Raw genomic sequence first — 27,714 nt, forward strand, 5'->3', positions numbered from 1 at the left:
AGGAAAAAAAAAAACATAAGGACACATGAATTTTATTTACTTGTTTTGTTGATGTCATGAGTTATGTGTCAATCTTAACAACGGTGCTGGGACAGGCGCTGCTGCAGACCAGAGGGCAATCCTGCAGCGAGGCCTGAAGGGCTCCAAAAACTTCCGACTGACATATGTTTAACGAGCAATGGCGAGGTTAAAAGACGGCTGAGCGTAGGGCTGCAGACGCTTATTATCCGCCAGCGTTGATTTACGGCCAAGAGGGGCTGTCAGTAATTAAGCGGGGGTCCCCCGCTCCAAAGACAGGGGCTTTAAGAAGCCGTCAGAGAGAGCTAGCTTGACCACAGAACAGGCCCCGAGATTATTCTTTCCAGCATTTATGAGCCCTGCGACAAGATTGCTATTTACACTCGGGCCTCTGGCTGAGGAGAAACTGAACAAACAGTTTGCAACTTGTACTTAAACTAAACTAACTACAGCGAACGCAGAGGTTGTTGTTTGTTTTAGATTTCTATTCGCCCTCTCAGAGAACTTTTGTTTTGGTTTGGCTACGAACCCTTGCTTGTTTGAGGAAATGCGTGTGAGTATATATATATGTGCGAGCCAGAAGGAAACAGAAACTCGAGAGGAATGGGCGGCAATATACAGTAAGAGAAGGAGAAGGGTGGGAGGGCGGGGGCGTTAGGGTGTGTGCAATCGAACAGCCTCCTGTCATGAGAGGCTCAATGCTCACACGCATGGTCAGCAACACGGCCTGGGGAAACAGTTCATTTACCCCTCGCCTTAAACCCTCATCGCTCTTCTGTCTTCCCTCGTCTGTCAACATCTCCCTCTCGCCTGGAACGGACAGCGGGGTAAATAGAAACCAAATCATGCACACTAACACTTCAGTCACCCAGGATTTCCAGCAATCTTTCTGTCTCTCTCTTCCTCACACACAAACTGGTCTATTCTACTCGTCTGTCTCTCTCTATATTAGACTATCCCGCCTCTCAATCACAGAAATGTGTTGAATGTTTATGCGTTTGTGATTGTCTACTTTAGCAAGCCTCTCCGTCCTGATCATTGCTCTTTAAGGGTCTTGGAAGAAGCAGTGACTACATGACAATTGAAAGCGGTCCCAAAGCTCTCTGCGTCTCTCCCTTGCTCTGCCTCCCTCCCTCGTCTTCTCGCTTCAGTCTAAACATGGGAACATCACCTACACCCTCTGCGCTCGACGCCGCACATCTCCCCAGTTTGTTGCATATTTTACATTTCCCCTCCCTTTGCTAGTACAATGCAGCGAATAGTCAGGGGAAAAGACTTTTGTGAAGTGCGAGCATTCGTGTGTACGTACGTGTGTGTGTTTGTGTCTGTGTGTGTGTGTGTGTGTGTGTGTGTGTGTGTGTGTGTGTGGGGGGTTCGTAACGATTTGTTTTCCAGTAAATCATCAGGAATAACTTCCAGTGTCAGATCAGCGTTTGGTCTGTGAAATGTCAACATTGTTGCCGCTAACAACAGGAGCCAAGTGGAGCCCGAGACGGCGAACAAAACTTCCACACAAAAGACAACATGCAGAAGAAGAAGAACAGAATGGAGGGAAATATCTTTAACCACAGTACAGTTTCAAAAACACTAAACTGTGTGCTTGTTTCTCAGTCAAATCAAACCGCCACGTCTTATTTTTACCATGTACTTACACTGCACCACATATAATTAGAAATACATAATGATTACCTGTTGTTTTGTAAGGTAGTCTGCCAGAGTGTTTAGCAGCTTGTAGTAGATTTCAAACCATGGTAGATAACTGCAAGAGCAAGAGAGTGACAAATGTATTAATGACAAATTCAGTTTATCATCTTCTACAATAAACAAACAGGATGTGCTTCAGCATAAATGTAGAGAGATTCAGTCATCACTATGTCTATAAATAATTCCCCCATCTGCTGGACAGTAAATATGTAAACAGCACTGAGTTTATAATGTATAGCCTTGCTATATTACTGTGTGTATGTACTGGCTATTGCTTAAGGATCAAATGCACACAGGTCATTGATAATGGATTCCCAGCTACTCTAAAGCACAGAGTCAATGCTACACTGGAAAAAAAGTAAATGCTATCTAGCCCGTATTACGACATTCATGGTACCGAGGCCCACCGCATGCTAAGGATTCCTGTCATGTCTGCCCTTTAAGCCAATAAGAAGGGAGGGTAGGAGGAAAAAAACAGACAAACAATGGATTTGAGATTCTTTAACAAAAAAAAATAGCTTTCATGTGATGCGGAGGGATGGTAAGGTTTACAAGCATGCTGCTCACAGATGCACAGGCTTAACAAAAATGCAGCCCAAGATGCCTCCTGCCTCCCCCTCCTCCTCCTGCCCCTCTCTGTGCCTCTTCTTCTTATGCCCTTCGCATATTAAAAAAAAATTTGCCTTATGCAATTAATGTAAAATAAATAAATTCATTAACAAGCTCAAAATAATTTATACTGCGGTGTTTGTGTTAAAGCTAATCACGGAGTACACCCACCATAAGCTAAAAGCATCTGCAGCATGGCTTTCTTTACAAAGTTGACATATTCTTGGCCAACTTGCTTTCTAGGTGGAAGATGGCCAACCTTTTTTTTTTTTTTTTTGGCATAAAAGAGGGCTCAGTTCATTAATGTTATGCAATCAATAATAATAAAAAAAAACACGGTGTCCTATCAATGTATTGAATTTGTATCTAGTTTGAGGTTTTTAACATGCAGTTTTGAACACTGCATGAATAATGATTCTAGATAAGGGCGATGATATAAACAGAAACTCCCATTAATGCTTCATTAACTTGTCTGAACTCAGGGTTGAAAAATAAATGAGTGGCCAAAATGAGCAAATCAATCAAAAGTACATTTGCTCACTAAGAGTGTTTCTTAATGTTAATAAGTGAATTCGCTGTTGAATAGAAGTCATTAAGACAATAATTTCATTTAAATTAAAGAGCAAACAAAGAGCTTAAATCTGCAGTTTCTTAGTTACAATAAATAATAAATTGGTAAGAGTGATGCTTCGATTGTGTGTGAGTTTATAAGGCAGTGGAGTCCTGCTCAGGCAGTTGGCTGGAGACTGAGGAGTTTCCAGGGCATGGGTCACTGGCTGCTCTGTAGACTGGAATTAACAGACAACAAGAAAAACAATAAAGTGAACCTAATGCAAATTTTCATATCGCTAAATCCGCAAGGGGCCAATGACAGGCCAGGTTCCCGGAGAAGTGCAGCCAAGCGCACCAATCAGAGGGGCTGAGTGACCATTAGCCTGAAACAATCAGCCTCTTAGCATGCCAGTATTTTGACGTCTGTGTGAAGATTTACCGCAATCAGGTCACATTCGCAGGAGAGCCTGAATCAAACACGCGTATGTTAATTCACATGCTGACCGGATATCAACGTCAAGACCTATTTCTGCCTATATATCTGCATATGGGGTCAGTTTACATTTAGCAATTACACAAAAAGTTCAGTGTGATATAATGACTGAGGGGGAGAACAAAGCCTCTGTATTATCTGCCTCCTGTATGTGGGTTTAAGAAGCCAGGCATCTGGACATTAATCCTTCATTTTTCACAGTTGAAGGGGATGTAAATAGGACTCTCGCTGTCAGAGCAGCCGTCAGGCCTCACAGATCTCACAGTCATTACACTCCTACACCAAGGTGCTGTAAATCCTTTGTTTTAGAGGAAAACGCATGATCGCCGGAGAAGGCAGCCAACCACAAATTATCAATATTCTTCTAACACCTCCATAGGTAATGGGGTTTTCATGCTTTATTCAAATGCAATAGAATGAATATAACTTAAAGATGTACTGTTTTGTTCTACTTATCCATCCCCACCCCGCCCTTGCTCTGCTCTGCTCTCTCTGTTGATGCAAAGTTAAAGTTTGGAAAGCTTAGAGAGATACTCCTACTCATCACAGTTCATTGCTCAGATCTGTTTGTGCTTCGCAAATCCTCCGATAGAGAGAGAGAGGCATCCATCACAGGAGAGCTCGGTGTGTGGGGGCCCCGCAATCTCTCCTGCCATTTTAAACACATGTCTTCTCAAAGTGCCATGTACTCCAAAAATGAACCAGTTAATCTGCGGTCCACTCGCAGCCCGTACGTCGTGCTCTTCATCCCCGGCTCTGACTACCTAGCGGCACGGTAATATCTGACACAAGACGGGGGCATAGAGCTGCCTTTGGAACTCACAATTATGCTATTATGGACACAAACGCAGCTGAAATAAGCTTCTCAAAATTAGTTTTCACAAGGATTGTATATATCTAGAGTGAAATAAAACTATTCATACTCATACTCCTACATTTTATCTACACACGTCAGTAGTTAAGGTGTTTGATTAACTCTTTATATTGGAGCACTTTTTGCTGCCATAAAGTACCTGTTGGGTGCTAAGCACGACACTTATTCCTGTTCCTTAGATGAGTCCTAAATCTCCTTTAATGCACAGGCACCTGTAATCGTAAGTCATCTTACACTTTGTAGACGGCTCAGTGGAAGATTTCATTACACCTTTACTTTCTCGGGTTAAGGGTTAAGCACAGGGAAGGAAGTGTCCTCCGGCGATCCGTTAAGTGACCACAAACTGGAGCGACGCAGTTCCTAAAATGTATCCTAAAGCCTCAGCCGTTAAATAAAACTCAGGAAATGCACATTTTTCCCTCAACAAAAATTCTGTCAAAGGTGAGAGACAAAGACTGAGAGAAGATGGGGGTATAACAGTATAAAATAGAACAAGTTAAAATTAGCTTTTCTTGTTTTGTTGAGAATATGCCTGAGGGGAGCGTGGCCCTCTCGGCCACTGCTTCAGCAGCGAGACTACAAAGGGCTGTCCACATAAAACTGTCCTACTCATTAAGGCACTTCCTCCTGTAAGCAGAGGTGACAATTTTACGGTCCCAGCACTTCAACAATCACACAGACGCAAACTGTTTTAATTACAAGATCCAGGGGAAATTATAGATTAAATGAAAAAATAAACTAGACACATTTTAAATGATAATTCTTTAAGATAAACAACTTACATTATCTCTGGGGTTTTTCCTGTTTTTTTTGGTTATCATTTTATCTTAAGAAAAAGCAATTTGCTGTCATTTCCTTAATACTGTCTTGCACAACTAATATGGCAGAATTAAACAGTTTATAGGCTAATAAATAAATAAAATAAATGTTAGACCAAGGACCTGGAACGCAGGAATTTACACATTTCTCACATTTCTTTGATGAGATATCTAAAATGTTTTTTATGCTTTAGAATATCTTCAAAAATTAATAAAATAATATAATAAATTTAAATAAAAAAAGACCAGGACAAAAAGAGAAAGAAAGAAAAACGTAACTGGGGAGAACACAAACAATTTTAAATTAACAAAAAAAAAAAAAAACTTTCTATACGTTGTCTTATTAAAAATGAAGCAAGCCATGCAAACTACTCAAAATGCATAATGAATTTTATACATCATATGTCAAATGAATTAGCATGTCTAACTCAGCGAGAGGGACAGGGGAACCTCTGCTAATTGGCAGTGAAGCTTCATGCATAATTATGGGCCAAGCGTCTTTGCTGTCGCACTGTGGCAGTAGCCGAATAACGAGGAGAAAAGAGAGTGAGGGAGGGAAAGAGAAAGAGAGAGAGAGAGAGAGAGAGAGAGAGAGAGAGAGAGAGAGAGAGAGAGAGAGAGAGAAAAGAAAAACAAAGGCCATGGAAGCTGGCCGAGAAGGGTGGGTGGTGTGGGGAGGAGGGACACTGTTCTTCACAGCAGCTCATCAGGGCAGCGACAAACCCACGACTGTCCATCAACAGCCACACACACCCAGAATACACACACACACACACACACACACACACACACATACAGAGGCGAGAGCAGCACTTACAGGAGCGCTGCTTTACACCAACAGAGAAAAAGAAAAAGGCTTTGTGCTCCATTTCCAGTTTGTTGTTTGTTAAACTGCTTAACACATTCATTAAAAATTGATTTATTTTGTACATTTTCCTAAGTTTATTCTAAAGTGCACGAGCCTGTCCACTGAGATTAACACTGGAGCGCTCCTTCTTTGTAATGTTAAGGTAATTACATCTGTAAAAACATTGTGTCAACATGCAATTACACAGGAATTAAATGATAATAGCCTTTCCTGGAAAGTAATTATGCAAAGAAAACGCTATTTTCCCGGGTTTGGTACCCGCGTTCATGTACGCTGTGATAAGATAAATCCACCTATGAAATATCAAAAACGGCTAAACTTTTGGATAATTATAGGCACATCACTAACATATTTGTGTGGGCAGATGAGAATATAAATTTGTTATTCTGGCATAGTGCAGCTCAGTGTGAAGTGTGAGAATGAATGGAAATGCTGTCTAAAAAAAAAAATCTGTGTTCACTTCTAAGATCTGGTAAATTAATTTTTTTCATCACACTTGAGAAATAAATGCAGATATATATATATATATATAAAAAACAGTTCTGAGACTGATCCACAGATAATTTGAAAAAGGGCAAACCAGACCAAATCTTGGTTATTTGAACTAGTAAATAAAGACACTGGTGTTTGAACAAGTCTTTCTCCACATATTCTCTTGATTCTGATTCAGAAAGTGAAATGTGAAAGGCTGACTTTTATATGTTTGGATTTGTGAAGTGCGGCATAACTTTTAGCGCATCCAGTTGTCTCTCTTTTGACATTTGTTTAATTTATGGAAGTTGGATACGTTTATACTTTTAAAAAATTACAAAGTGTGTGATACCCAGTGTTAAAGACTGCAGTAAGATTCAGTTCATTAGGTTTTTGAACGAAGAATACAAAAGAAAGATATGTACCTTGGAGTATTAAAAAGCATAACGAGATTTAGTGAGCATGTGAATGTGTGTGTGCGCCTGTGTGTGTGTGTGTGTGTGTGTGTGTGTGTGTGTGTGTGTGTGTGTGTGTGTGTTACCTGAGCAGACATATGCAGACCCGGCAGCCTTGAGTGAGTCGACAGAAACCAAACCTCTGTTTGCTGTCGATGTCCGTCAGCACAAAGGTGAAATTCTGCCCCACCTGATTCTGGGAAACCCTGAGGCCGGACACAAGGGACACACACTCACAAATGGCCAAAACCACACAACGACTTAACAATCAACTACGTACAATGGGGTGCAGTAAATCTATGAAATCATATACATTTAAAATATTATATAGTGAAACCACAGTTTGGTTTGGCTGGATCAGAAACTCATTCTCAGACAAAATCTCACCATGAGCTAAATCTCCAGTTAAGGTCCAAATCTGATGTCACATATTTCCAGTTGAAAAACTGTAAAAAGCTTTTCGAACCCCAAGGTATGTTTCAGAGAATCTCTAGACATCCCTACACCACTAGATGGCAGCAGCTCAGCTTCAGTAAAAGACTGTACAACCCCCCTTCCACTCTTCCCCTCACAGTCTTTACAATGGGAATTTTAACATGTCATTTTCCATCCTCAAAATAAAGAGGCCGCTACTTTTCAGAGAGCTGCTGGTCTGATCGGATATATATTATGCAGAAGCAAACACTTCCTTAGTCTCGGGAGTCTTTCACACACATGCACTTATAAACATGTTACTGTGAGCTACACATCAAGTGGGCAGGTCGCTGATGACCTCATCGGCATCATCCTTAATGGAACCTGTTGTTATCGTTATCATCATTATTATCGTGTGTCCTCGCCATCACACCATCTACATTTTTTGGGGGATATTTTGCCAAAGAGCTGTGTTGTTTTAAGGGGGTAAGATGTAGAATGTCAGATTTGTTAGGGTTAGAGATCTACTTGCAATCCCGCCAACAAGTACACTCATCATTGCACTCTGACAGTTAGTAAATCATCATGTGACTGTGCCTAGGAATGATGATGATTTCACCGTAACACAACTGTGTGATGCACAAAACACACATCATCTCATTTCCTTTTTCAAATGCATACGTGTCTCTGTAGGTGAGAGGAAAGCTATTTGTGTGTGTGTGTGTGTCTGAAAAAACGGGGAAGCAGAGAGGGAGAGGAATCGTACCTTTCCACGTCAAAGGGAAAGCAGAACTTTGGTATCGTCTGAAGGACCTCCTGAGAAACCAGAACAGAGACACACACACACACACCTTTTTAGAGAAACACACATCACAGGGGAAAAACAAATAATAACTGTGTATTTCAATATGAAAAATCTCCTGGGCTTCCACTAAGTGGGTGCTATCAACTGGCTGAACAAAATGAGGATTAATGTTAAACGCCGCTGATAGCAATCTGACAAAGTCTTCACATCCCCAAACACTGCAGCCTAAATGCACTTAATCCAAATGAATGGGCAATATAAACCACTTCATTTGGCAGAACAGAGTGGAAAGGTTCCCTTTATTTTTGCCGAGGGATGGGGAGGGATCCTCGATCCACAGCTTGAATAATTAGCAGTTAATAAGTTCATCGATTATCGGGTGCCAAAGGGAGATGAAAAGACGAAGGAAGAGAGAGAAAGAAGGAGAGAGAAAGAGGAGAGAGAGAGGGGACACACGGCACCAAGGCGATGGTGGCAGATTGTAGTGACAATGGGCTAAGCAGCTCTGAGGGGTTAAGAGGTAGGAGGGGGGGGTACAAGCCTTCAGGGCTTTACCTCCCAACACCTCCCTTGTGGGTTGGGCGGGGGGGAGTGTGGGGAGGGTGAGGGTCTGCATGCTCTTGAAGCGAGGTGGGAGGGGAGGAGGGAGGGGAGGGGGGGGCACCTTTCCACCAGCAGCATATGGATTTAGACAGGGAGCAGGAACAGAGCGGAGCACCATATGGGTGAGCCACTCCAGACCAGCCACACAGCCACGGAGCAACCAGGTCCCAGCTCTGTCTGTCGCTCTGTCTGCCCGTCTCTCTGGCGGCTAACCGGGCCCAGAGCCGGCGCCAGGCACCAGGTCCTTTTTCGCCGTCTGTCTTTCTGCTACCTCTCTCTCAGTTGTGGCCAGGCTCTGCCAACCCCACAGACTAATCCTCGGGACTGGGTGGCTGTCTGCAATGCTCTGGCCTCTCTCTCGCCGTCTCTCTCTCTCACTCTCTCTCTCTCTCGTTCTCTTGGTTTGCCTGCCAAGCTCGGCCACTGAGCCCAAGGTCTGTCTCTTCTTTCTGATTGGAGATGTCCGAGCTGAGAGTGATGCAGCTGCTCCGCTATCGCTCCCCCAGAGACCGATGTGGACGACAGGTTGGGGTGTCTTCGGCTGCTGCTGCCGCCTACTGTTGCTAAGACCTCGCCGTGGGGAGCAGTCACTGATCCCCCCCCAACCACCCACCCACGCCCCTCCTTATCAAAACTTAAAGCTGCCACCCCAGCACAACACGACCATCACCACAGACAAGCAAGCAACAGCAACAATGAGCTATGACAGAAGGGGGGTGAGGGTATGTGAGTGTGTCATGTGTATTTGTATGTGAGTGCCTGCCTGCTTCAAGGACTTTGTGCATTCAATGTGAGAGGGTGGTTAAGCGTGTACATTTGTATGTGTTTGTGTGTGTGTGGGTGGCTGGGTGGTTGAGTTTGACTCGGCTATATGTTTGTGTGTGTACCCACATATGGTGCGTCGTACGGGAGGGGCGGGGTGGGGTGGGTGGGAAGTGGTTGTTTTTACTTATCAGGATCTGTGATAAAATTGAGAACTCAACAAAGACGGAGGGCTCGGTGGCAGAGGAGGTCTCCGTCTCTGCTGTGGGAGCAACGTGTGTGTGTGTGTGTGTGTGTGTGTGTGTACATGTGTGTGTGTGCGACTGTGTCTTGGCGTGTGCGGCTGTAAAACTGTCACACACATCAGAGCTGCCATCGCTGTATGCGTTTGCTACTATTATTAACCACTATGTACGCACACCAATATGTTCCAGAGAGCCCTCCCTGGCGCACTGCATATGGCACACAAACCCAAACAGACACACACACATGCACACACGCACACGCTCGCTTTCCCTGCAAATAAAAACATTTGACTTGCCAGATTTGAGAGTTGTCACAGCCCCGCCCACATCAGTTGTCTGCGTCTGAGTGACAGTCTAGGGGCTGTAGAGACTCTGATCTCATACAGGACCAGTGGGAAGTGATGCGTTTGTATGTGTGTATAATGTGACAGCAGACATGCTCTATCTCTCTCTCTATATATATATATATATACATTCTAAGCACCATATATACATATCAGTCTGTGTGCCTCAGGTACACTGATGCCATACAGTCTATAGGCATTTTTAATCTGCTGTCTTCTTGAGAAATTAAATAGACTGTTTCTGATCTACCATCTTCTTTATCTAACAATTTAAAGCAATATATGTTAAGGCTGCAACTTACCAAAATAGTATTGAATTATTTTATCGATTAATCAATTCTTTTATTTGGTTTACAAAATGTCAAAAGGAAAAAAAAACAATCACAATTCCTTATAGCCCAAGTTTTAAAATTGTTTTCTGATGGTATAAAAACCTAAACATATTCAGTTTATAATGATATAAAACAGAGAAAAGCAGGAAATTCTCACATTTAGGAGACTAGGAGCAGTAAATGTTGGGCATATTTGCTTGAAAAATGTCTATCAAAGTATATGCAGATACACTTTCTGATTAATAGACAAATTGGTTCAGTTCTGATAAATGACCACTCTTCTTTTCTGAAGCTGGAGCTTTCTGGAGCTTGGATATTTAATCACTAAATGTAATGTTGGTTGTATTTAGAAAATCACTACAAACCTTGAAGAGAAGTGTAAGATAAAGCACCATTACCAGCAAATGCTTTCTCTCTCAGTCTATAGAAAGTCAAATGCACCAACAATTTTAAAGGATCAGTTCACCACATAGACTATAAAATATGAACGGAGTCTTTGTGACGTCACCCATAGGTTTAAGTGGGTGGCTCCGGCCGTCGTCATCTTGGCAGTGACGACACAGCCTAACTCCTGGCTAATCCAAAAATGGGCAACGAGGTGGAGTGTAGCAGACAGCTAGAAACTAGCGACCTGAGACATCACCCACCTGTACCTCAAAGCAGCCACGCCCTCAATTATGCCTACCTTTAAGCCTTAAAACAATTTAAACAGGTGATCTATATAAAATTCACCCCCCTTACAGTTGTCCTGAATGGGGAAATTAGCTAAAGAGACAAAAAACGTTTTTTGTACCAGGCTATAAACATGTTTATTTCTGCTGTAAAGTTGGGCAAATTTAACATGGGGGTCTTCAGGGAATTACTCCCTTTTGGAGCCAGCCTCAAGTGGCCATTCGAAGAACTACAGTTTTTTGGCACTTAGTGTTGGCTTCACGTCTTGGCACCGGAGGCTGCCGCTTCACCCAAGTTAAAAAAAAATAAAAAAAAATCTCACTTAGTGGCATCAAACCACGCAGATAGTTAAGGTTCTGAAACACCCAATATAATGCGGTTGAACAGAATTTAATTTGTAGTGCTCACAGTATTGGGAAAAAAAAAAAAAAACCTTTTTGTAATCAGTATTTCCATTACTCTGGATAATCTACAGACTTCACTGTCAAAAGTTTTCATTGGGTCTGTTTCTCTGGTAGAAAGTAATTCCATATGCAAAGAGATGTGAATATCTCAAAACATGAAAAAAACATATCTCTCAAAACCTGGGCGAATAACACCAAATCTATCTGCATGGCTACATACCACTGGTAAGTGAGAAAATATGTTTTGGATGATTCGCCCCTTTATACTGAGCTCTACACTGTTCCTGTTCCAACATCCCTTTCAGTTTTCAACCAAATAGACTGCTTGTATATGTGATGTGCAACTCATAATCTTTCTTTTCCTCATCTGTCAGTCTGTTTTCGGTTTCCCTACATCGTACCTGTATTACTGATAACTCATCTGCGCATCAAATCTGTAGCTCTCTTTCCTCTTCCCTCCGTCCATGACTGGGCCCTATACCGTGGGGAGGTATCTAAACAGGAACGGCACAAAGGGGGGTGTTCTTCCACACTTTCTTAGTACAGTAAGCCCCCCACCACCTCCACCACACACACACTCCCCCTGCTTGCCATTTTCCCAAGACAAAAGAAAAAGAGGCAGCTAATATATTTGCAGCTTTGTGAGGGGAGTGTCGGGGGGGTGGAGGAGGAATCTGCTGCTAGGCTGGGCTTGGCAGACAGTGGTGTATGTGTATGTGTGTGTGTGTGCGTACTGTTTATCGTGAGTGGAGACAGGGGTATCACTCAGTGAGACAGAATACTCTGGGTTCCCCCAGCGGACGATCCTGCTATCACTGCACCACAACACTACAACAGCACACAGCAGCACTGTGCAGCTTTGCACCGTGCCCCTGCAGGATAGCACGGTACAGCGGGGAGAGCAACAAACTTTGCAGCACAGGGCGACAATCTTGCTTTTATACTAAAAAAAATAGGCCTGAACTTCACTTTTATTCCTGCTCTACCCTGATTATTATTTTGGAAGTAATTGCAGTTGGTGTTAAGCTGTATATGGTTGAGGCATACGGAGGGTACCGGGGGGGGATTTGACATGTGACAGATCATACTCTGCGGGCTCTATGCGTGCACCCCCCCTCTTGGCCACTCACCATCACTAAAAAGGGGGAAAAATCTGCTTTTTAAGATCACACCAAGTGGACGGAATGATGTTAACCAGTTCATTATTAACGGATTAAATGCTAAACTCGGAATCAGCCGTGGTGTTTCATTTACGGTGTGAACTTCATGAGCGACATTCATTTTCCCATATGCCTGCAAATATAGAGGCGAGGAATGAGGATGGAGTAAAAGAGCAAGTGAAAATGCTGAAAATAATAAACTATGAGGCAACAGAAAAAAAGAGAGAGGAGAGAGGCAGACAAGAGAGACTGACAGGAGTGAATGTCTTAAAGAAGGAGATGGAGAAGGTATTGGATGGACGGACACAACAGCAGAAGGAGGGAGGAAAAAAGGGAGGGAGGGAGGAGCAGCCCAGTTCATGCCCCTCTCCCCATGCAGCGAGAGACTCCTCCCTGGGGGGACTCAGACTTTAAGCCCCTGCCCTGCTTTATATTCCCCTGGCTACTGCAGCCAGATCAATCTAGCCAGCTACCCAGTGTAACTCAACCTAGTTCAGTGCAGCCGGGCCCCAAGAGCCCTCTCTCTATACAGGGTGTAGTTTTAGGAGGAATGGAGGCTGGAGGCAGGCAAATTTGTAAATGTACCACTGTTATACTCATATTAGAAGCAGGCTTTAAAAGGACTATATCTGTGTTTTTGCATGTGTTAGCCCATTACTACAATCCACATGTACTTTACATTACTGTCAGCTGTTTTTCAAAGCATACTGTACTGATTCCTGAATGTGTTTTTGTACTGTATAATCCATCACAGTGAACACTGTGCCTGCTTTTATTTTTTTGTCAAGGTTAATTTATTATTTCCTGGTAATGCAACTGCAGGACTGATTTGAAAAGCCTGCGCTGCATTACCACACAAAAATAACATAACTCAAAAATAATGCAGGCAAGATGTTCCACTGTAATGGATTAGCTCAACTTGAGTTAAGTTTTTGCAAGATGAGTTTTTAGACCATATGGAAATAAATAGAAATCAGTTAAAGCTGGGAAGGTAGTGAAACACATTCAAACGCGTAAAACGGCATGTGATGCTGCACATGCACATCTCTATGAGGATTCAACTGTGAACTCTGGCGAGCTCTGGAGCATTGTGTCACACGTGGTCAGCTAATGTCTACAAGTCATCAAGTGAATTATTTGGTTCTCTCTACAGAGAGTAACAACCCCTCTCCAGTAAATGTAAATTGTTTTAACTCACTGTACATCATTAATGAAACTGCATAAAATATTATAAGTTTAAGGCCAGAGCATTTTACATTCGCTCATCATTCAAAGTGGTGACCTTTAGGGTGAAATCTGGTGAACCACTGTTGGTCCTTCATGGAGATCTTGGGGGGGGGGGGAAGGGTCACAATAATAAAACTACTATCAAATAAACTGTCAGGTATAAGTATGTGTTGTCAGATAACTCTCCTAGGCTGCAAAAAGTTAATGAGGACAACATCACATGGTCAGATTAATCACCCATTTAGCAACATTTTGGGTGAAGGCCAGGATGCTTCTGCCCTTCTGACTTGAAGCTGCAATGTGTAAGATTTGGCGAGAACTTTAGTTCAAAACAGAAAAAAATGACCTAACATTATCAACGGGATGTGAAGAACTAACTTATGACGTTATGTCGAAGACGTCTATGTATTGTGTTGCAGCAATATCTACTGAAATTAGTATGCTAAGCAGCTAGCCCCGGCCCGTCCTGTCTTATAATACCATTTGTTCCTCGAGAGACGATAGTGAGTCACCGTAGCATCCATACGGCCCTCAGTCCGGTGAACTAAGGTCAATAATACATCCACCGACGGACCCCCAGTCAGCTCGAATTCAGCCAGTGCAAACCCCGGCGTTGAGGTGGCGTCCTACCACTTTGGATTTCATAAAAAAAAACTCAAAGCATAAACGGACTGTAGAGCCCCTGGTTAGTGGCACAGTAAACACTATGATGGCTAATGTAAACTATAGGCCGACGCCACACGTGAAGATTATAAGATAGTATTGTTATTTTGACCAGCTTTCAGAGTTTCCGCAGTTCTTGCCCTGCTGTTAGTTAGAGGTTTGTTTGTTTTTTTATAACTGATGACTGTAAACCTCCATTGTATGGACCCAGTAGTAGAGGTGAAATGCTGCCCACTATTTGTTTGGAGCATGTGGCTAGGCATTACACATTGCACCTTTAACAGCGACAACCGGGCTGCAAAATTAACATTTTTGTTCACCTGCCAAATGGCTAGTGAATGTTCAAATGTTACCAGCCAATCAACGGAGTTCTATAGTTTTATTAGCTGGTGAGTGATGCAAATCTACTAGCTACTTGCATATTTTTCCGGCATTTGGCTGGTAAATGGTGCTAAATTTGTGCCCTGGCGACAAGTGAGCAAACTCCATCAACTGAGGAAGACCACAAGATGCACTTGAGTGGACCTTGAGTAAAAACTAAATGTTAATTTTTAGATTCAGTCACTTCGCAATAGAGCTGGGACGATACACCTATCTCCAGATTCGATACTATCACAATATTTGGGTGCCGATTCGATATGTATTGCATTTTTTAAGTATTGCGATTCTAAAAGTATTGCAATTCGATATTACAATTTATTGCGATTTATGTTAACTTTTTTAACACTAGACCATGGGAAAAAGTTGAATCTTACATTTCTGGAGACTTTCACTTTTGAAAATGTCTAAATGAATACAGTCAAAATGTTTGATTTTCAGCATGTACTGTATGTAGTCAGAGATGTCCTGAAATCAAATATATCAGTCATTATCAGGTATTTTCTTTTTAATTTATAAGGGACATGTAATGTTTTATACTTTTGGTGAATATCATCTAATCAATCTATTTCCATATATGTATTTTGTATATACAGTTCCCGTTGTTAACACCTTATTTTGAAAACCGGACGTAGTCACGTGTGTATACTTCCGCTAACTTCGCCAAGTCCGTCTCTAGCTCTCCCATTAGCTCTATTCTCTTTATACATCCATGGTCAGCTCCATCTGGGCCGTTTGAATGCATTTAACATAAATGTCAGTATATGGGTGCTCTACAGTTGTAGCGTCAGCTGATTTGACCACAGAGATGCGAGTTACGGCTGGCTTGACCGCACATTACCGTGATACGATAACGTTTCCTGTCCATGACAGAGTTAGCATGCAGCTTTGGCCGTGATGTCTAGCTCCGATTTTCCTGGCAATGTGTGAAACCCAAAGTATTTCAATACTTTACTGTATGTGTATTGTTTACCACTTTGGATTTAAAATGTGAGGGTGCAGGTCGTATCCACATCGGCCCTCGGCCGTTTTGTGCTCTATCGTATCTGCCAGTTTCTGCTCACTACGACCGGTCGGCTACTGTTTGTTCTGAGTGATGGATACGTAACAAATATGACGTTACGTTACTCTGACTACAACAATAAAAGCGATAACTTCCTTCTACCTCCGCTTAGACTAAAATTTAAGCAAATATATATATATATATATATTTGCATTAAAAGATCGATTTCAATCGTAAAAAAAAATTGCGATACAAAGGTTTTTTTCCCACCCCTACTACACACAGCAGTTGAATTCTACTAAACATACTTTAGTTTCATTAGGAATGCCAAAAGTCACACACCTTGTTACACTAACATACAATAACAGCTTATTCCTGCTCACAACTCTATTCGAAATTCATTACCTCTCAATTATGGCAACTCTATACTGTAACTGTGCTGCACTGAGCGGTTGAACACATTAATAGTTCACATTAATAATGGCACACCTCACAGGATATTTCTTTCTAAAACTATTCATGTTCTGAGAGTATTCCCCGACTGATGCCTGCTCTGTTGGAATCAAAAGTATGCTTTAAGGTAAAAGTTGAGAGAGACCAGTTCCTGTTTGAATATTTTAATAACTGCAAGAAAACTGGCACGTGCAAAGCTATCTTTTCCATATGTGTCAAAGATGCAGCATAATGGAGTTTTAAGGCTACAGTGGTTTGCGGCAGGCAGGGACCCTGGTTATCCAGCCTGCGCTTCAACAGTATAATGACATAGTCAGCAGGGCTACTAACACATCAGCGCTGGAAACCACAGTGTCTCCACTCACCCTTCCTTCACCTCTTCCTCCAGCACGCTCTCGTGCCCTCTTCATCACCTCCTCTCCTCCTTCGCTTCTCTCTCATTCCCTCCATCCCCCACTCTCCGTCCTCTTTCACCTCCCTCCCAAACCCCCTGTCGTCATCTTAGATTCCCCCCTTCCCTGCATACCCCACCTTTTCCTCACCCTTACCAACACCCCTCGTCCCCCCTCTCGCCCCCCTTTTCCCAATTAGTCTGTCTGTGTGCAGCTACCCAGCCGATCTCTGCCCATCCTGCCGGTGCTGGTTCGCTCACCCAGCCCCTCTGGCGAACATGACAAAGAGAGATCCTCAGTATTCAAACAGACACACACTGCTTTCAAATGCCGAATGGCAGGGTCGACCTGGGTGCAGCTTTAAGCAAAATATTCAAATTCTCAGCCTTTCTTTTTTAAGAATTTGCATGGATATGCATTCATTTGCAATGTGTAAAGGCACAAGGACAGCTGAGCCTTGGTTTTAGAGAGAGAGAGAGAGAGAGAGAGGGGAAAATAAATAAATAAATAATGCAGCATAAAAATGTATGATGGTATGAAACCTTGATTGGGTCGACTGGTGGATAAAAACTAGGTTCAAAACTGAGAAAAACACAAAGTCACAAACAAAATGACACATGTACATTATTAGCACCAAATAACTGTGACTATTATCAGTGAGTTAATCTGTGATCTAATATACCGTAACCAACAAACTTGAGCCTGAGCTACTTCCTGTTTCCTCAGTCATCACCAAACTACACCAGATACCGAAAGGTTACTGGATGTGATGAAAGAGACAGAAAGAGAAAGAGATGGAAAAGATATTAAGACAGAGAACGAAAGAAGGAAGAAAAAGCAAGAGAGTGAAAGAGAAGAGATAAACTGGGGAAATGGAAGTGTTTAATGCTTTAGTGGAGCTTTTGAAAACATTTACAACATTGTAAATCCTCAAGAAAAGGAAGCACTGGATGCAACATGATGAGCAGTTTTTGTTCCTCTCAGGTAAATAAAACAAGGGGCTGAATCCTATTTATTCTCAATTTTTTGTTGATTTTCATACCTCCCATACTGGAAGGCATGCATTAACACGATTGAACCAATAAATATGGCACAAGAGATTAATCTACTGTCACATTATAGACTACAGCATATTAATCCATTGCCTTACAAGTATCAAACAATCTATACCAGCAACTTCTTCCAATAATGTTTTACCAGCCCACTACATCTTCCTGAACTTTATTAAGCCCCAGAAATAAATGCAGGTACTATAGTGGTTACTGAAAAATGTTGCATTTGTCATATTATAGGTACAAACTGCCTGACAACAGAGAGGCATGTATACTAGGGGTGGGGGAAAAAATCGATATAGCATAGTATCGCAATATTTTGCGTGGCAATATTATACCGATACACGGACATCAAGTATCAATCTTTTATTATATAAACTATTATCCTCTTAACAAAAATAAATATTGTGTTTACCAGAGATGTGCTGATAAGTTTCTTATATATACGTTATTCAGCAAGAAAAAGCATAAATTTGATCATCCGACTAATGAAATCTTAATCATTGAACAGAGTGAAAACTGTATCTTATTAGATTAAACAGATGTTGACAAACTGCATAGTTTGCAGTTGAAAAAAGGTATATAATAAATCGCACTATATCACAATATATCTTATCGGTATATTCAGTATATCACAAAATGTTTAAAGTATCGTCATAATATCGTATCGTGGGGCCTCTGGTGATTCCCACCCCGAATGCATACCAATGTTAACCACACTTTGAGATGCACATTTGTTTTCAGAGTGCATGTCAGAAATGGCAATTATTTTTTTTTTCCTGTGATAATTAGGAGAGTTTTGTGATACTGTATTGATTCTCAAAAACACTGTATACATTTTTAATTAATGTTCTACATGCAAAGATTAACTCAGTCAATACTTTATTTCATTTGTAAAGAGATGCGCCCTCTCAGTGTATGTGCCCTCTCAAAGTAGTGCTACTGTATGATGTTGGATTTTACAGGGACTGTGATAAATGCAAATGCAGATCCAGCTGTTCGGATTGCATAAAAAAAGTAAACTTTTTTACTCAGATTTTATGATCAGATATTACTTTAGATTTTATAGTGGTGTGTTCTTTATACTAGGACAGTTTTCCTAAAATTAGATTAATTTTTGTCGCCTTGCTTACAGTATCACAATATATCGCAATTTATCACATCACTTTGTTGAATACTCAATTATGATTGGTCAATCATGGCATTCTACGGTCTGTTATTTCTTTATAGCAGACCGTTGCTATGTATAACAGACAGTTGCTATGGGCGCAGTTCTGATGTCGGACTCTGACGGACCGTTATTTTTTGTCAAATTATTGATTTAGCCATGTAATAAGAGGGATATTCTACAGCTAGCAGGTCATTGTTGTGAAATAAACCCCTTCACGACGATGCAAGACGACGTCCTGTCAGGGTTTATTTCATGACAATGACTGGCTCGCTGTACATTATCCCTTATATATTGAATCGTATGCCCTGTATCATGATACGTATCGTATCGCCAGATTTTTGCCAATACACAGCCCCAGTGATATCTACATTTGCTAGAAATAGACAACGCAAAGGCCAAGCAGAGCTACTGCTGTTCACAAAGACATGATATTTAGAGAGTGGGAACCAGGATTTAATCTCCAGTATCAAAACAATATCTGTGTCATGAGCAGGACACTGTCTTGAATCAGACTTCTGTAGGTGACCCTGACCTCTGGCCTTCCTGTCGAGAGGGCGTAAATGAAGACAATTCTCTGGTAGGGATCAATGTGGTAAATTCATTGTCTTCAATTAATATCAGGGTGATTCTTAAATATCTGATGCACACGCAGGTAGAGTGAAACTTAAAGATGCAGAGCGGGAGAGAGAACAAGACAAAGGAAAAGACAGAACATGACTGAGAGAGACACAGACAATGACAGACAGACCGACGGACAGAGACAGGGGAGATGGCAGGGAAGCCAGATTTAAAGATGGAATAAAAAAAAACTCCAGAATAGTGAGCAGAAGAACAACGGGCAGAGGCACAGCCTTCTCTGGCCGCTGCAGACCTCGGACCCTGCAGAGATTCCTTTCATTAGGCTTTAATAGTATGCTGCCGGCTTGCCATTCTGACCTACGCTCTGTGCCAGTAATAAGAACGGCCTTCAAAGCCGGACCAAAGCAACAGAGCTGCTAGAGAGGGGGGAAGGTGGGGGGGGGGAGATGGAGAGAGGTGGAGGGGTATATGAGCCGATGAGGTGCACTTTCAAATTGACACGGGGGCGTTACATTTTCACATCCTTGCTCATTCTGCCCAGGCTGATAGGAGAGGGAGATGGGGGAAGAGGGAGTTTTGTCTTCCTGGATTTTTTTTTTTTACTCCCCTCCACAAGTTTCTATTCCCAGTGACCCCTCTGCTGCACAGTGTCTGTGTTAAGGGAGGTTATTTTGGTTAACAACGGTCCCATGTTACCAGAGCTCCTCTCTAGGAGGTGTTGAAGGTGGCAGATTGATCTTCTGGCCTCTCTTCAAGCACACGCCAACACCTGACAGGTATATGTGTTCTTATATCCATATGTGAATGTGCCACCTCTGTATAGCAGGAAGAAACCCTGTTTGCTGAAAATATTTGTCATTTTCAAATCTACACTTACGGACCCTTAAGGACATCACAGATGTCTAAACCAAGGACAAAATAAAGGCCTTAGTTTCGCCCTCCTGTGAAGCGCAACAGCACACACAGTCTTACATCCCCCTCTTGAATAGAAAAGTCATTGGAAAATTAGCGTCCCAAAAGCCATTGCATTTACCCTCAGAGTTGTCCTTGCTCAAGTTTAATAAGGGTAGGTAAAATGTTGCTTGGATTCTCTTTAGGCTATTATGCATATGTAGTATGAATTTGCGTTAACAAGAGGGATAACATCCCCTTAACCTCCCACTGTCCAGCCCCAAACTCATTCCCCCCGTCTATCAGCTGTTAATGAGTCACCCACATTCCACTGGGGCAGTATACATGTCGTCCATTGTACTGCACTCATTTATTTTCTACTATTCTCCACAATGGATGTATTTATGTTATGGGGTGAAGGGGCATATTGCTCGGAGAATAAGTATACGGCATCAACAATAACAGTGTGCATTATTCCAGTGCTAATAACCTGTCCTGCTGATGTCCTTTCTACGTATCACAGATGGGCTCAGACAGGGGAGAGCGGCAGTATTATGCCTCTGCCGAGATCTTCCACTGAATATATTACCATGTGATAGGGGGAGATGTCTCACTCCCTAACACACACACACACACACACACACACACACACACACACACACACACACTTGTAGTGTTGGGCCAAGAGAGCTGCATATGCCCCAAACATACAAGCATGGGCTTCATTAATGAAGTGCCAGGAGGAGAGGGAGAGGGAGAGGGAGAGAGAGAGAGAGAGAGAGGGAGAGAGAGAGAGAGAGAGGGAGATAGAGAGAGAGAGGGAGAGAGAGAGAGAGAGAGCGTGCGCACGTTTGTGTGTGTGTGTGTCTATGTGTGTGCGTGTGTGTGTGTGTGTGTGTGTGTGTGTGTGTGTGTGTGTGTGCGTGCGCACAAAGCAGCCGGGGGGGATTTCCTTCTTTAAGCTTTCAGCTCCCACTGGGCTTAGCTCGACTGTATGAACCCTGATGTGGGCCTGCCTCTAACACATGGCGTCACACACACTCACACACACACACACACACCCTCGCACACACATACACACAAAGAATGTATACATTGAAGCTCAGCAGGAGGGCAGCAGTGCAACACTGGCTCCTAAACATTTGGCTGTGGACGTCTCATTGACAGATGTACATGGAATCTAGCGGAGGAGGTCAGGTCATTGCTGCACCCTCCTCTTCCTCCATCTCCTTCCCTTCCCTCTCTCCATCCATCCTTCTCTTCCTTTACACAAGACCCTATCTCCGTCTCTGGCGGGTGGCTGCTGCTGGTTGTGCCATGTATCGGGTAGTTAAGGAAAAACGCACGCCAATTAAGCCACATAGTTACATGTGTGATAGCTCTGTTGGCAACAGCAGTATACGGTCGGGGTAAGCCTGGCATCTGATACCGTAAATATGAGCTTCCTGGCTGACGGGGGCAACCTGTTTCCAAGTGTAGATGCACTCTTTCTTCCTCCTTCCTGTGACTGCAGCCATAATACTGAGGGAGTTTGGTAGTTTTCAAAAATATAATATACGGTAGGGGTGGGAATCACCAGAGGCCCCACCATAGGATATTATCACAATACTTAAGTCATAATACGATCTTATTGTGATTTTAAACATTTTGTGATAGGCTGAGTTTTGCAATAAGATATATTGTGATATTTTGCAATTTATTACCTTTTTTCAACTGCAAATTATGTCAACATCTGTTCATCTCAGAGTTTTTATTAACATATCTTGAGGTCAGAGGTCAAGGTACCCCTTTGAAAATTGTGAAAGCCAGTTTTTCCTCGCTAAAATTTTGCGTAACTTTGGAGTGTTATTTAGCGTTCTTCCCGACAAGCTAACATGACAGGGTTGGTACCAGTCAATTCGTTAGGTTTTTTAGTTTGATATGATACCAGTATCTATGAGCCGGGCTGTCAATCGATTAAAATATTTACTCGCGATTAATCGCAAATTAGTCTCACATTTTTTATCTGTTCAAAATGCACCAATGTACAAATATTGTCTAGAAACCCTCACAGGTACTGCATTTAGCATAAAAAATATGCTCAAATCATAACATGGCAAACTGCAGCCCAACAGGCAACAACAGCTGTCAGTGTGTCAGTGTGCTGACTTGACTATGACTTGCCCCAAACTGCATGTGATTATCATAAAGTGGGCATGTCTGTAAATGGGAGACTCGTGGGTACCCATAGAACCTATTTTCATTCACATATCTTGAGGTCAGAGGTCAAGGGACCCCTTTAAAAATGGCCTTGCCAAAATTTAGCATAAATTTGGAGCGTTATTTAGCCTCTTTCCCGACAAGATAGTATGACATGATTGGTACCAATGGATTCCTCAGGTTTTGTAGTTTCATATGACATCACTCTAGTTTTAAAACTGAGCCCGCTATAACCTGAAAATCACAAGTTACGTCAATGCGTTAAAGAAATGAATGACGTTAAAACAAATTTGCGTTAACGAGTTATTATCTTGTTAACTTTGACAGTCCCAGTTAATAGCTTATGAAAGATTAATAGTTGCTGCCCATGTATCAATACAATATTGCCAGATAAAATACCTCGATACTATGCTATAACAATATTTTCCACCCACCCCTTGAGAAAATGTACTGCAGCATTACACTAGTCCAGTTTGCATATGTTAAACCCAACAAGGACTCTGCCAAATGGATGTAGAATTCAACATTTCATTATGAAACAGAAAAAAGCTGAACAATGTGTTTACCACATGACTAACAATCTCCCGGTTCCCTATTCTAAAATCTCTGTTCCCCTACTGTGGCTATGTGTCCAAAAACAGTTTCAAACAGGCCAGTAGTTATTCATTTGTATGTTTAAAATATCTGATGCTTTGAGTGAAGCTACAGATTATGCTAAGGTTTCATTTCATGAACTTTTTTTGACCTGTAGTATCATCTTTATCTATTGTCCATCAACATAGTCATTGTTGACCCGGTTGGAACTAGTTTAGTACACATTCACCATCCATTTACTGTACATTTCTTATGCGACAATCTGTCCTGGGAGTGGAATGGCAGTGAAGCCAAAGTACATCTGTAGCTGAATCCGCTACTGTCCACCTGCAGCTTGGGAAACACAAGCAGCCAGCAGCTCTTTACTCCACTGCCAAAACACACCGCCGCTCTCTTTTCGCCGGTCACTGGGCGATGCTGCAGAGATGTGAGCAGCGGGGCGTAAAAACACTTCCCCTGCTCTCCTCTTGCCTCTCTCTACCAGCCTTCTTCTCCCAGGAAGCCAGCCCAGAGGTCAGCACAATCAGGACCCATGAGCAACAAAGGGCCCCTACTTAGGCATCCGGCTCAGTGCCCGAGCCAAAGGCCAGCTTAGTGGGGCGAGACTGTCCATTAGGCAAGACCCTGGAACACCCCAGGGATCTGAGGTGAACAGGGTTAGAAAGAAGAATAAAAACACAATCAACCCAGACACATACACACACACATTCTCAAAGACATACACAGATCATATGAGGCCTTGTTTGACACTGCTGTCAGGGTGCAGTGAAGGGGAAAGACGAGGCCCTGTGACACGCTGAGACATCACACACATACATGTACATAAATACACACACACACACACACACACATTTAGGCCTGTACCTCTCCACACACACAAACACAAAAAAGGTATGAATTTCCATCTATTTCATCTCTCAGTTTCCCACACCTCACGCCTTGCTGTTACAGCTTCACAAAACTGGCTGTAGCAGTACCCGAAGAGCTGGCAAAATGTGCTCATTCTCAACAGCTCGTCACGAAACATCACTGCTTTTCTGTCTCCGATCTTTTTGGAGGATGGGTGGGGAGGTTGGCCCTCTTGAAGAGACTGACAGAGGTGCTGTACTTTTCTTTCCAGCCTCATCACCTTCACTGCTATCAACCACGCAAAGCCCTCCTTTGTCGACCACACTCAGCCTACACTAACTTTCACACGGTCATTGAAGATATCCTCTGTATCACTTGATGGTGTTTCGCATCTTAACGTGTCAATTTCTCAGTAACTGTGGAAACAACCTTATCAATGGAGTGACGACAACAATTTATGTTGGGTTGGTAGAACCTGAGGCTACGAAATTTACGCTTCACATAACTAAGGGTGTGTTCCCATATAGTCCTTTTTAAACTATGGATCTTTTTAACTCAGTCCTCTTAAAGTGGACTAAAATGTGGACTAACCAAAAAGGGGCTCAATTCTTTTTTGCATTCACCCGGTTAGTTCATTTGAAAGAGGAATCAGTTCTGTTTCTGGTCAACTTCAGCTCTGATGGGGCCTCAGTCTTCTCTCTGTTCACACTATAGTTCCTGCCTTCATCACTGCTGGTCCACGCTTTCCCCTTCAATTATATTTTTAGGGTTTTCACAGGCGCTTCCACACATAATACTGTCCAGTTCGTCGTAAAAGGAGCATGTGTCTCTCATGTCAGATTCTCCGCTTTTTCTCATTTATACCCACTCTAATATTTTATATTTATTGTGAAAACACCTCCTTCAAACAACTGTATTTATTCATGTTCCTCGCCAAAAAAGCGGCATTACATTTTACAAGATTACATTTGAACACATTATGACAACGATATAATTTTCACCCCATACTGAATAGAGCTTGAATGCATCATACTATAACTCAATGGATCCTCCGTACGTTAGCTGGTAGCTCCGTTATTTAGCAAAGCAGGACTGTGCTGCCCGCCAGTTGCCAACAGCTAACAATAACTAGCTGTCCTTCTGCCGATTTCAACACGGATTTGTTGTTCACAATGTAGCATTACCAGGGATCGGCGACTAGAAAGCATTAATGCTGATAACCCGATCGCATTATTTATTGTTTAATAACGATTGGTGGATAATCAAACGGGGCATCCCTAACGACACGGCTGAAGGGCTTAAATACCATGGCAACGGGCAAAGCGAAACCTGGAACTCGTTGTGTTCACAAGGCACTGGTTAAGCGAACTTGAAGTGCACCATACTCAGACCACCACTCGAGGAAGTCGTTTCAGAGGGGTCTGAGTTCTTTTGGTGTCTTCACATATGCACAAAAAATGCTAACTAATTTCTCTAAGTTTGTATGGAGGGCTGAAATGGACTAAATGGACTGTGAAAAAACCCCAAATCACATGTATATTCTTGAATTTCTGGAAACAAAACATTCCTAAAACGTTCACGCTACCTACACTCCTATCTGCCAAACACTCTTCTTTTCACCTTCCTCCGCCTTTTCTCAGTTTCTTTCCAATTTAGTCATTTCACATGCTTCTCACCTTGCCTTTATCTTTCTACCTCCCTATCCCTCCAATCTGATGACTTCTTCACCTCCTTCCAACTTTCCCCGTCACCCTTTTTTTCCCCCATAAATCTCCATTTAAACTCATCCAGTTTCCATTGTCCACCTCCTCTTTTCTTGTGTCTACCTCTTCTCCTTTTCTATATCGCCCCCTCCTTTGGGTGCTACACAAGGTCTCATCTGAGGGCAACGTATCGTTGTCTTCAAGTTAGCGTCTCTGGCCCCCTGCTACCGAACCTCTGCACACCCACCTTGACTCCTCCACCACCACTCTCACCCACCATCTCCTCCTTTCCTCAGGGTCAACACTCAGCTCCCTCAGGGCTGAAGTCACAAATCATATCCACCGTCTCCTCTCCTTCACCTCAATCCCTCAGACCACTGCTACCTCACCCACCCAGTCGAGCCCCCTTCCCGCCTCCCCCCCTCCCGGGTCCTGTCCAGAGATGTGGTCACCAATCACATCATGTCAGGCGGCCTGTCCTGATGGAATACGATGTCAGAGCAACACTCAGAGTTGCCAAGGTTGAAGCCTCGAGAGACCCACCGCCTCTCTTCTTCTCTCTCTCTTTGTCTGTCCCCCTCTCTCTCCCTGTCTGGCTGATGACACAGTGGGCTTTTGAGCAGAGATGGATATACAGGACTACGTGAACAGAAAATAAGCCAAGTTCAGCCCGAAGTCATGGATTCTCAAAAAACTTGACAGTGGTTAAAACTAAATAAGCACAAGGACAGGGACATTTGAATAACACATTCATAAAAAGAGACAAAAATGGCTACTGCTAGAGTAATTCATACATTTTGAAGACTGTTTTATATGTGCCTTATTAATTTGCCAAAAGCAGACTACATGACATTACCCTCTTAAGTCCATAAAGCATTGAGATAATTTGGCTCCCTTGCAACCAAACTACCCATGTCATACACCGCTGGAAAGGGAAAATGATTGGTTACAATCACAGGATTATTGATCTGTTGATAGCAAATATCAGCTTGTTCTACCATGGCAGCAAATCTATGCGACAGAGCCCATTGGCCTTCCAAACTGGGAGCACTTGCTGTACTTCAGGGGCTGTCCTGGGGGTAAAACTAAACTTTTATTTTGTAGCCAGCAAGGTAAGGAAAACATGCATACCCAACAACATGGTGCAGGAAGAAGAGAAAATATTGTTTATATCCTTTAAAGTGCGTTTGGCGAAAGAAGTTAGCAGACAGTTAGCAATGGTTTTCACATGACAATATTCACAACTTGGAACAATTTGGAAAACCTCGTTGATTCTTTTGATCGGTGGACCTTCATGAATTAAAGGAATATAAACAATCAGACTTTATGAATGCTTCAAAAGTAGGGAGTCACCACTTTTTTTTGCATCTCTCTTGTTTACCATACCAATCTGAATGAATTGTGCTTTAGTGCTCCTGGTTTCCGTAAAATAAACTGAACGATGAAATTGTGGAGAATCTAAACGATCTAACCATGTATAACATGTCCATATTGACAAAAGTTTAAACATTCATATCTTCATGATTGATGCCAAGCCGCTTAGAACTAAACTTAAGCGGGTCGCCAGCGGGCAGTTGGGCCTCGAGAGGTTAAGTTAAGACACTGGCCGCTCTCCGACAATGAAATGTGATACAAGGAAATATTTTTACAAACTAAAACATCTGCTGTACACATCAGGTATTGGTGTCAGTCCAACTGAACCAAAGGGCAGGAGCTTTTTTCTAGGCTTCGTATTTTGCACCAAATTGTGAGCATTAAACAAGGAAACCTCCATCATCGAAAAAGCAGAGATACCACCTCAGCTAATTAGTCCAAAATGCAATGTAGCCTCAACACATGATATGCTTTAAATAAGGTCTGTGTGAGTCACTCTTTCTCTTTCTCTTCACCACCTACATGTTCCAAATGCAACAAGCTCATAAAAAGGCCTACTAGGAAATGCAGGAAGTCACAACAA

General features: G+C 42.5%; 1 protein-coding gene across 3 annotated transcripts in view; it reads right to left on the reverse strand.

Annotated features, from left to right (window-relative positions):
• The window catches only part of dennd1b (DENN/MADD domain containing 1B), a 137,861-nt gene that overhangs the window by 73,566 nt on the left and 36,581 nt on the right, over positions 1 to 27,714 (reverse strand). For all 3 annotated transcript variants that reach the window (XM_037769162.1, XM_037769161.1, XM_037769163.1), the window contains exons 4-6: positions 8,043 to 8,092; positions 6,949 to 7,068; positions 1,708 to 1,777 (exon numbers count right to left, since the gene is read on the reverse strand). In XM_037769162.1, the coding sequence (XP_037625090.1) occupies positions 1,708 to 1,777; positions 6,949 to 7,068; positions 8,043 to 8,092 (240 nt within the window). The remainder of the gene's footprint in view (positions 1 to 1,707; positions 1,778 to 6,948; positions 7,069 to 8,042; positions 8,093 to 27,714) is intronic.

Source organism: Sebastes umbrosus, chromosome 5, assembly GCF_015220745.1.
Source record: "Sebastes umbrosus isolate fSebUmb1 chromosome 5, fSebUmb1.pri, whole genome shotgun sequence".
NCBI lineage: Eukaryota > Metazoa > Chordata > Actinopteri > Perciformes > Sebastidae > Sebastes > Sebastes umbrosus.